Source organism: Limulus polyphemus, unplaced genomic scaffold, assembly GCF_000517525.1.
Source record: "Limulus polyphemus unplaced genomic scaffold, Limulus_polyphemus-2.1.2 Scaffold5342, whole genome shotgun sequence".
Taxonomy (NCBI): Eukaryota; Metazoa; Arthropoda; class Merostomata; order Xiphosura; family Limulidae; genus Limulus; species Limulus polyphemus.
In genome coordinates, this window is record NW_013670952.1 from 53723 (window position 1) to 65979 (window position 12257).

The 12257-nt window shown below is 30.6% G+C and overlaps 1 protein-coding gene across 2 annotated transcripts in view; it reads left to right on the forward strand.

Moving 5' to 3' along the window:
- Positions 1–9156, forward strand: part of LOC106472442 (ecdysone receptor-like) — a 50826-nt gene extending 41670 nt beyond the window's left edge. Inside the window, exons 6-7 of one of the 2 annotated variants that reach the window (XM_013933092.2) lie at positions 3090–3312; positions 5634–9156. In XM_013933092.2, coding sequence (XP_013788546.1) covers positions 3090–3312; positions 5634–5875 — 465 coding nt within the window. In that variant the 3' untranslated portion in view covers positions 5876–9156. The remainder of the gene's footprint in view (positions 1–3089; positions 3313–5633) is intronic. The other variant, XM_022401010.1, reaches the window with a different exon arrangement.
- The last annotated feature ends 3101 nt before the right edge of the window (positions 9157–12257 follow it).

Genomic DNA, 12257 nt, shown 5'->3' on the forward strand with positions numbered 1-12257 from the left:
GCAATGATTTTGGAAATAAATAAAATAAGAAAAACAGAATATAAAGATTCAGAGAATTTTCTGCTACCCATATATTTTTTTTTGCTTATGTGAAAATTAATTCTTTGCATGTGTAACATGCTGCTCCCTTAGCCTGCACTCCTTCCTGCATCTAAACATGGCACCCCTGCATGGTCTTAGTTTTAACTTCTTGAGAAAAATTGACTAATGAATTAAATAGGTCACAAAATGGTTCAGAGAAGGGCTATTAGGATGGTTCTGATGATGGAGGTTTATCTCTGGGGGATAGGTTAAGTTCTCTTAGTTTATTTTCTCTTCAGAAAAGAAGGGTAAGGGATGATTTTATTGAAGTTTATCCAGGGGTTCAGAAAAATAAAGACCTCTATTTTCTTTGTGCTGTTTTTTGAAGACAATAGGAAAAGAGGGCAAAAGTTCAATCTTTGTAAAAAAACTGGCTAGGCTCCAGTTCAGAAAGTGCTATTTTTTAACTGGGTGTTTGGTTTATAGAATGAGTTGCCATCAACAGTTATGAAGGATAACACTTCACAAGAGTTTAGAAGATTTTATTTTCTGTAAAAAAAAATAAAGGGAGGATTTAAACTTTTATGTATTTCTAAGGGTGACTGTTCAGGGACAGTCTTGAAGGACCAAATGGTCTCTTGTTGACTGTTTGTTATGTTTTTGAGGAACCTCGTAAATAATATTTTTCAAATCTATATAATATCCATTTATCACCATCCACTACTTATATATTAATTCCTTGTTTGAAACATTATCAAATGTTTTTAATACTGAAGGAGTATCCTCTCATCCTAACCAAAATAAAATTTGTAACATATGTTAGTAATTAGGCCAGTAATTTTCCTGCCTCTCTCCCTTGATGCCTTTTTAAAAACAGGGACTGCCTTAGCAATCTTCTGATCATCAGAAATATTGTCTAGTGATTTTTGACATATATCAACATCCATATTAATTATTTTATCAAATTATGCAAATTTATTTACGTTTTGAATTTTTTCCCCAAAGCAACCTTTTTGTCCAAAAATAACAGAATTAAAAAAATTAACATTCCCACTTATTGAACATGTTAGCAACCAGTTTTAACCTATTTAGCCACGCCCCTTTCATCCATAATACATTTTCATTAGAACTATTTAAAAATTCCATTATCACCTTTAAATTCTCTTTAGTGTTTGAGTTTCAAGCTAAGACACATTCATAGTTCCTTTAGACCTTAACAGTGGTGTTTTAGCTTATTTTTATAAATTCAGCATCTTCCATTTCCCCAGTAAGTTTCATGACCTGGGAAGCTCTGTTTTTTAATTTATTGAAAATGTAATCACCTATTAAGAAATGTGAATCTGGTTGTATATAAGATTTTATCAGGGCCATTCAGAGGGTAAACTTATGATATGGAGACCTCCCCACAAATGCATATTTCCATTAAAATAAGATTAAACATTTGTTTTCATACAATGACCCTAATAACTTTGCATATAAACTATTTTACATGTTGTGGTTTGGGCCAATCATTAGGTTCTAGCCTGCAGTGACTATAATAATAATAATAAATAGCTTAAATAAAAGTACAATTGAGAAAGAATGCAACAAAATTAAACTACAGAAATTTTACTTCAAAAATAAGCATTAAAGAATTTAATACTCTTGAGAGACTGAGATTTTCATAAATCACTAACTAATGATTCTGGAGTAAACCGAAATAATACTATTTTGCTAAAATGCCACAAATTTCCTCAGAATATGTGTGTCTTCTACTGCCCTCTGGTAGATGTTTCTATACAAAAACTTTTACAATATTTCTTGCTCCAACAATTTAAATTTCAAAATTTAGTCAAGTTAATGGATATGTGTATAATATGTTGATCAAATTATCATGGTGGATTTTTCACATAAAAACAAAAATAAGTTTATAAAATTCAAGGTTAAAGTATGTTCAAACTGGCAGCTCAATGAATATCAGTTGTCAAGACAGTTTCAAAAAATGTTATGTTCTAGGGAACTCTATGTTAAATGATAGGTATTATTTGCTTTTTGTAAATTTTCTTTGGCACATTTTTGTTTTTCAGTTTTTATTAAACAATAATTTATATTCTGGGGAACACAAGGGCAAATGTCCCTGGTTTTAAATTGATTACTGGCTTTTTTCAACATGTTTGATTGGGATATTGCAGTTTTATCATTATTGAACAAATTGTTAAGGAGAATCATTATTTAGTTATTTTTGGGAAAAAATAGTAAACTTGGTAATCTGTATATTAATTTAATGCCATTTAAAGTGTCAATAAAAAATTTTAAAATTTTGTAACACAAGGCATAAAATAACTTAGTCTAATTTCTATAACATAAGATTGGATGAGAAATGGGTAACATTTGTAGACTGTTAAAATATATATCAAAAGTGAAAAGGAATGCTATGAAATAAATCTGGTTTTGAATTTTTGGGTAGCAGTGTGAGGAACTGATTTACCCTACACTAGAAAATATTCTATATCAATAATTTGTTTAGGCGAGAAAAATTAGCAACAGCAAATCTGATTTTAACCACTTTGAAACATCACTGGATTAAAGAAAAAAATAAGACTTGTAATATTTACGTAACCAAAATTTGATTTTTTATAAATATTCATAAAAGGTGATAAAAGTAATAAGTTATCCAACTTAAATCATTACAGTTACCACATTCCAATAATGCTTCAAGTACCTACATATAAATGAGCTTTGGATAAGCTTATATATGGGATTATTAAAACATACAACACTGAATGTCATGTAAAGCCAAGGACAAAGAATGTAACAAAATATTTGATAAGCTATAAAGCATTGTAAGACGTGATAATAAAAGGAAGTATTTGTGATTTCCTTATGACTTGCATCTTTTTTCTTTTACAGTCATTATGTGTAATGAAAAATCTACTGGGGCTTGCATTAATAAGATCTGTTGGAATAAGTAGGGAGCTGTAATTGTAAAATGTACATTTTAATGCAGACCATTAAGGTGAACTTTTATAAAGTTAAATAAGTTATCTCAAAATAAAGTTGCAATGCAAATTCTTTTTTTATCATTATAGGCATGTTCTAGTGAGGTAATGATGTTGAGAACAGCCCGGAAGTATGATGGAAAGACAGACTCTATTGTCTTTGCTAACAATCAACCATATACACGGGAGAACTACCGCAGTGCCAGTATAGGAGATTCTGCTGATGCTCTCTTTAGCTTCTGTCGAAAAATGTGTATTTTGAAAGTTACAAATGCTGAGTATGCTCTACTAACAGCTATTGTCATTTTCTCAGGTAAAATAAAGTCTTGATCAAAATGTCATTAGTCTATTTAACTTGTTGAATTGAAAGTAAAAGATTATACTGGATCTGTATTAGATTTTGCACTGTATCATTACAAAGTTACACTTTATATGTAAATGGAGTTTCCTCATAATTTACTAAGACTTGTAAACTGCACTGAGCAACATGATGCACTTGTATAAATGAAGCGCAGCATGTAGGAAGATTACTATTATTCAGGTTAACCTTTATTGTCTTGCACAATATAGTTGATATGCATGATTAAGATATACAAATAACATTAATGGTGTTGTCTTTTTTTGGTCAGTGCTAGATGTCCTACATTGCAAGTATTCAGAACTATTACTCCAATATTACTCTTTAAAGGCTTTCTGGTAGTTTGCTCATTTGCATTTAAAAATATTCTTTCCAGAGATCTTTAAAAGTGAACCAAAACAAAAGATATAAAGTTTGTTAGCTTACTAAAAAATAGTACTAATAGTTGCAAAATATGGTGTTATACTGTTTGTTCATTTTTTAACCTTTAACACCAAGTTTCCTGATAACTAATATGTACATAATCAACATATTGAAATTAATCTGGTTAAATTAATTCTTTAATGACAAATGGGTAGATTTATACCCATACCACAAAAAGACTTGCAAGCTTGTAGATGAAAAATTGAAAACTATGTAAAATTAGTAAAGTTAAATTGAACTATTTACTGTTTATAATTATCTGTTAAAAAGTGAATAATGATATTTATTCTACTAACCCACAATAATTTCTAAAAATGTGTTAGTCACAAGCAACAAAATGTTACTACATTATAGTTTACAGTTGTGGTTGCTTTCATCAGTGAAGTTTGATAATGAAATGAATTTTGAATTATATTTTACACGTATTGCCCAGGCATAATAAAATGAGAATGAAATTAAAAAAGAAAAGAATTGATGCAGAGAAACAACCAGGTCCAATAATTAAAACCAGCAGTGAGAGGTGTGTTTTATGTTAAAAGAAATTGCAAGAAAACAATACAAGTATCTTTTAATATTTTATTAATTATTTATTTATAGTTTCATGACTTTATTATGAAAGCTAATTATGTTAAATTAGGTGTATTTTCAGACAAAAAGTAGAAATTATTTGTTTGTCTAGTAAACTTGAAATATTTTAATTATCTGAATTGTTGAGATTTTCATGATGATAGGAATTACAATACACTGTTCTCATGCGAGACTTTTATTTATGCATTATATGGTTTTTCACATATAATGCCAAAGTAGATAATGTCTGTATTTGATTCTCCTTTTCTTGTGAGGTAAGTTCAACATTAGAGGTGGACCATATTGGTATTTTTCAATTGATTAGTAATGCAGAAAGGTGTTCCTCAAATCACAGTTACATACCTAGAAGCAGCAACAACAACAACAAAAAGTGTTGGAGGTGGATGCTGCTAAACAGTTACTATCCCTTTAGTCAGCAGTTCAAAATTAGTGACAGATAATTTTAATAGCTTGCTATAAAAGATGGCAAGCTTGGTGGCAATATTTTAACATCTTGGATAGTTGGAATAACTGAAAACGAAATTTTTGGAAAACTAATTTTGGTTAATTGTTTTAATCTTAATATTGATTACCTGATACTAATTAACATAATTGCAGCTCATGTGTAATCAATTATATTTATTAAATATCCCAGCTCTAATAAGGTATGCTTTCACTTTTTCATACTAAGGCCTATTTCCACAGTTTAATTTGGTATAAAAGTATTTATTCCTCCAATGCCAATTTAAAGAAATACTTAGTAATTGTCACCTCAAAAGTTGTGCTCAGCCACTAACAATCCTGTCATGTATCAAATAGTATTTATGCTTGCACCTAATGTTAAAACTGTAGCTTTCCAAATTACTAAAAGTCTTATTACCGCTAGCCTAAAATTTGTGTAATGTTTATATGGGTTATTTTTAAAAGGGATTAATTGGAATTTAAATAGGTGAATGAAAAAAAGAAAAAAAAATGAAGTATCTGAAATGATATGCACTTAATATTAATCAAAATTATCCATCAAAATTTTGGATTTATTACACTTATTGTAAATTTCCTTTAAAATTTAGACCACTATAATATTATGGGAATTTTACATTTTTTAATGTTTTTTGGAAGTTTTTTAGACATTTCTTTATGACCTGATGTGTTTCACCATTTTTATATTAAAAGGTATGTATTTTATGATATGAAACAATGTTTTATTGTGATAAGTTACTTTTTCCAGTTTCATCATCTCAACTCTGTACAACACGAACTTTATAGTTTTTTATTTCAATTTGCAGAGCGCCCTCACTTGCTGGAACCCAAGAAAGTGGAGAAAATACAAGAATTCTACATTGATGCCCTCAGGACATATGTGGATAACTTTCGTCCTCCAGGGAAGAACTATTTTGCCAAGCTTTTATCTGTTCTCACAGAACTCCGAACACTGGGTAACATGAACTCTGAGATGTGCTTTTCTTTAAAAGTTCAAAACAAGAAGTTGCCTCCCTTTTTGGCTGAGATCTGGGATGTAATGGAGTAAACCTTCATCTTTTTGACCCACTTCATTTGAAATCATTCCGTGTAAACTGATTATTTTTTGTATACATCGCTTTTTTGCTTCATTCTTGCAGTAGGAGCTAACTAAGTAGAGATCATGTATGGCTTAAAATTAACTAGCCAGCTCCCAGTCTTAGTGGTTTGCTTTAATTTTAAGATTTTAACAAATTCATGAATTACATCCTTGAACTGCCTTCAGATATTGATGATGCTAAGATATGCAACAAAAAAGGTGCAAAAATGAGCTCTTGGCATATTAAGGAAGTCTACTGTTCGTTTTTTAAAAGGTTGTGATCTTGTTTTGACAAGCCTTTAATTTCTGAACTCATCAATGATGGTACAGGTTCTGTCTATATTAGCCACAGTTCTAAAGACAACGCACAAGCGTAAAACATTGATGTGCAAACTCATAATGGTCACTGTTTTCAAATGAGAAACTTGTGTCAATGTGAAATGTGAACTCTGAAAAAAGAAAAAACAGAAACTTTGAGCCTGATATATTCCCGGTGACCTAAACAAGGCATGACATCGGCTGTAGGAGATGTTACTTGTGTCATTGATTTTGTTAATCTGATGATAATAATTTTTAAGAGTCATTACTACATTCAATCAAAGAACTTGATTCAACTTTATAATAACTGTCTTGTTTAATAGTGTTAAGAACTTTGAATTTAGTTTCTGGTGCTGGTTTTTGATATAATTCCATCTGTGACATACATTTTACCACTGTGCAAACAAAGATTATTATTGTGGCTGGAAATAGCATGTGACTAAAAGACAGTTTTAAAGCAACTCATATTGTACCAAATGGCTAAAGCAACAGATTGCTCACATGCATGTTGATTGTATGACTGATAAGGAATGCACAGGTATATGTATATTTAAATTCCTTAAGGTGTTTAATGACTCGGGCATTAATAGGGTGAATGGTAGCTTTTTGTGTAGTGCTGTTAGTTTGCTTTTAAATTTGATGCCATAATGCTTCATTGTTTTAGTTATGTGACTAATATTTGTTTAAGAGCTACAAATTAAGGAATTGCATGACATAATCATAAAACAACACTTTAGAATTCTCTGTGTAGTTTTGCTTTTTCTTATTTTGTAAATTGAGTAGTTCAGTAAGTTATGTATGAACTACAAAGCAAATGTCAGTAGCTACTAAACAAGATTTATCACGTAGAAAATCATGATGTTTCTTAAATAGCTATAATTGTAAGAATGATGCTAAAATTGTCTTTAATAGTTACTGTTTACTTACCACAGCCACTTATTATGATCTGCTAATGACTTTGATTGATCTCTTAAGAAATGTTGAAAGCATACATTACACAATATTAGAAATTAACTTGTAGTTTTATAAATATTAAAATTAGAATAAATAACTGAAATAATAATAAGTAAATGAATATATCACAGGTTTTTTCAGAAAATTTAAAATAATGTTTCTGAAATTATGCCTTCAAATTTAACCTGCAAACTAATGTTGTATTGCACATAATTTTGAAACTTGGCATCAAAGATAGGAATACAAGTTATGGAAAAATATATTCACTTGAATTCTTGTTTTTTTATATATTATAATCAGATTGGAAATACTATGTTCCATAGAATTAAAATATTAACATTTCAAGATTTGGTGCACAGACTAATAATCAATTGTTAGATGCTTCCACCCAACTAGAAAAAATGTACATTATTATAGATGTAGGTCATTCTTTTATGTGTAATATTAGTGAAATAATCATAGATGATAAAGGTTTAAATGAGAGTATTTATTCATTTGATCTGAAAAAAATTTTCATGTGATAAAGTATTAAAAACAAATGAACTTGGATAGAAAAAAAACAAGTGCTTTTGATAACATGTTTGGATAAGAATTTTATGATTTATGGGTAAGAGTAATGAAATATATTGTAGTCATTGTTGACTTCAAGTTCTAATGTGCATTCAAAGCTTATACTGTTTATAAAATGAGAATTTTTTCACAAGTTTTGTTTGTACCTTCCCTCCTCATCCTACATTTATTTACCTATAAATGTAACCATTATAGTTGTGTACTTAAGTTCCAAGGAATAGTAATAATATCCCTCTTTCTTTTTTTTCTCAAAATAATAGAGTATATGAAAAACAAAATTACCCTCATATTATTAAACTAACAAGATCTCGCTTATTAACAGTAACACAATATGTTAAATATATAAATTTTAGTTAAACAGTGCCTTGGACTTTAAAAAACTATAGAGTGCACTAGTAAATAAAATTTCACCATTTGAAAAATAAATTGGAAATAAACAAAATTGTATGAACAAAGGAAGAAGAAAGATCACAGTAATTTATATAACTGAGAAAAACCATATGTTGTACCTCCGTCCAGCTAGGGTTGAAATTGCATAAACATACACATGCCTAAAAGAAAATATCCTGATAATGTATGGTAAATTTATGTATACAGTGTATAGGGAGAAATGATGTTTTGTGTGTGAAAATAATGTTGGCATTGCTACATTAAACAAGTGCAAAAGTTCCTTGTGTAAGTTTCAAGAATCTTCATTGTTATCAAATCTGTGAAAATGAGAAATTTTGAGGTAAAAGAAAGAAAAGTATATTTTTAGGAAGAGGAGGGAAGACGCACTGAACTTGAGGCTTACGGGTGCAAATGGACGAAACCTTGTAATATATCATTGTTATTACTGAATTTATCTTTTAAATCAAAATGTTAAAATATAGTTCATATTTCTTTGTGAAAGTATTTAGCACTTCATAATTTACCCAAGTTTGAATAATGGTCTAGTTAGTAGATGTACAGGGATAAAACAATAGTTTGTATAATTCTGAAGAAATTAGATCATTCCTGATCAATCACAAAAAAATGCATAGTGCTTGGAAAATAAGTACAAGGAGTGAAGATCCAGCACTAATGTCTGAGTTCTAATATGGTACAGTGACCTGAGGCTGAAACTCTCTGTGTTAAAATGTTTAGATGTACAGAAATGTATGTTTGCAATGTTCTATATTTTTCAAATTAAAAATTGCCCAAATTGACATGTAGATTGCTTGGTTATCTATAAATACCCATCACTTCCATTTTTTTTTTCACTTTTGGTTATAGAATAAGGCTTGGCACTCAAAAATTTCCAGCTAGTGATAATAAATTGAGGAACATATTAATATGTTTTGTTTTTTACACAAACACCAAGTTACAAATAATACATAAAAAAGGTTTACCTAAGTAAATAAAACAGAGCAGTTAGTACAATCACTAAAGTTTGTCTGAGACTTATTTTTAGTTGCTAGTATTTTTAATATTTCAAAAAAAAGGAAGATTTATACACACAGGCTCACCGACCAGAGGGGGCAACTGCCCAGGGGCCCGGATGAATAAAACCTGGTTATGCTGTAAAGCTCGCAAAACACCTTTAGGCTTTATCTTCGTTAAGTTATAAAAGGCACAGTTTTTGGCTTTTCTTTGCATATAGATGCTTGGTACATTAAGAATGATTGAAGTAATAATTAATATATATTTGATACTTTATAGATTTAATAGATATTTGTTGTCACTTTATTAACGTTTTTACTCTTATACTGTATGAGAATCATCAAAAATATATATTTGGAACAAACAGCAGCTATCAGAGTTGAGAATGAGCTTAGCCAATTCCAGAAAATAAAAAGAGGAGTCCATCAAGGATGTGCGTTATCCTCTAATCTCTTCTTCTTGAACACTGAAATGATTATGAGAGAGATAAAAGACATGCCAGGCATAAGTATTGGAGGCAACAATGTAAACAATATCACATATGCTGATGACAGTGTTAATAGCAGGAACAGAAAAAGATCTTCAGTCCTTACTTGACGTTGTAAATAAAGAAAGTGGAGATATGGGAATCAGCCTAAACACCAAGAAAACAGAAACCATGGTTATATCAAAGAAAGAAATCCGTGCAAAATGTATTTTATCATTAAATGTGACCCTTCTCAATCAAATCTATATAATTAAATACTTAGGGATATGGATTACATCAGGTGATAGATGTCAAAATGAGGTCAAGAGCAGAACTGCACAGGCTAAGACAACATTTATGAAGATGAAAAACATATTGACTAACAAAAGTATATCAGTGAAAGTGTGCAAAAAAAAATTCTTAGTTGCTACATCGAACCAATCATGGACAATAAACAAACAAATGGAAAAATCACTTAATGCGACCAAAATATGGTTCCTGCGTAGAATGCTTAGGGTTTCCTACAAAGACCGGAAAACAAATGAAGTTCAAAAACAAGCAGAAACAAAAAGAGCATTGATAACAAAAGTATGAAAAAGACAAGCAGCATTCTTTGGTCATGTGATGAGGAAAAAGGGGATGGAACACTTGGTTACAACTGGGCAATTTGTGGGGAAAAGAAGTAGAAGTAGACAACAAAAGAAGATCCTGGACAGTTTAACAATTTGGCTACACAAAGAGAGGGTGACTGATGTAATCACAAGTGCCTGGGACCGGGAAAGATGAAGGGACATGATCGCTTATGCTACAAAGCTAAGCACTTGATGATGATGACTTTTATACTGTGAACTAAAAGTGGCTGCTGCTATGATGTTACCTTGCTTATAAGCCCGTTGCTGTCTTAATTTAGGTTCTTCTTTTTAATAAGTTCTTAATAAACCAGCGGCTTGTCTGCGAACTTATACCACCAGAAATATTGTTTATAAAAGCCAGTTAGTTCAGGATGTTGAAACCCCTCATATCATACCAATTTAATCCTCTAAGTAAAAGTGATGTACCTGGGTTTGTAGATCTAACCATAATTTGAGGATAAAGATATCTTTCATGTATTATTATTTTTCTAGAGTACTAAAAATATTAGTGACTAAGACTCAGACAAACTTTAATGATCTTAGTAATTGTTCTGCTTTATTTCGGCAAACCATTTTTTTTTGTTGAAGTATTATATTATTTTTTAAATGATACCAAGTATGTGTGTGTGCAGGAGCATCAAGAGCCAGCATGGGCCCTGTGACAAACATCCTTACCAGGACCTCTTTCTCTCTCTCGCCATTGGGGGGCCTGTGCAAGTTTTAGAGCATTCTATTTTATATGGGTGAAAATATATCGCAATCTAAATTGAATAAAAAAAATTTTTTGAGGCCACATTATTATAAGTAATTATAATTTTCTGTTAAAATATGCAGCCGTTCTAAAGAAGAAAAATGGGCAATATAAATTTATTTAATATTTTTTATGGTGATCACAATGTGGATAAAAATTGTTGTGCCTGTATACATAGAGTTAATAAAACACACATAAAATACTTTGTCTTTAACATAAATTTACCAAAAATATTGAAATAAAATGAGTTTGAAGATGCTTGGCTCAATTGTTCATGTTAAGATCACCCTCTCATTTAACGGAAAATGCTGTAAAATATTTTATTCTTTGAAAGTCTATGTTGAACTGTTTTACTTCAGACCAAAATGATGCAGAGCATGAATTGTTATCATTGTCGGCCTAATTATATGATATTTTGTGAAACGAAATATACATCTAATATGAATAAAATATGGTATATTTATGCAAACTATTTTCATTCAAAAAATATGCATTTCCTAAAGTTGTTATATGCACTCGTGTGTATGTGTAATTTGTATATGAAAAATGTGTTCAAAAATACCTTAAGTTTATATATATTGTTACGTCTCTGTATGTTTGCTTGTTAATTCTTACAAGATACAAGTCCTTTCTTTATAAAGCTTGTTTATTCTTCCTCAATACAACTTTGTAATGTACTTAATTTTCACAGTTACACACACTATAGTTCACAACAATTCACTCACTTTCTATCGCGCTTAGACTTAATTGTCCGTCCCCGCAAACTATAGTTCCGATCTCTGTTCCCGCCGACCGTAATCGCTGTCTTTCTTTCTCTCTGCCTGCTTCGTCTCTGTCTCCACTACTGCTTCGACTCCGTCTGTCTCTCTCTCTGTTTAGCGCACTTATATATGATAATACTGCCTGTTCTAGAAACTTCTAAGACTCTCAACACGTGCTACCAGCGTCAGTTGACGCAGCGCTGTTGCAACACACTAGCGAATCTTCTAGAATATTCGTCACATGACCCCGCTGTCCTAACACACTAGCGAATCTTCTAGAATACTCGTCACGTGACCCCCCCCCCCCCCTTATCTCCTCAATAGATCATCAGAACTTTACAATACTATACAGTGTTTCCTTTATAACAATATCTATGTAATGACTGAGTCACAAGTTCTGGGAATGTCTGTAAATATCATAGCCAAAAGTTTGTATTTCTTGTTCTTCTTTCTTCTGCTTCTTTTTATTACATTATAACTCAAAAACCAAAACAATGGT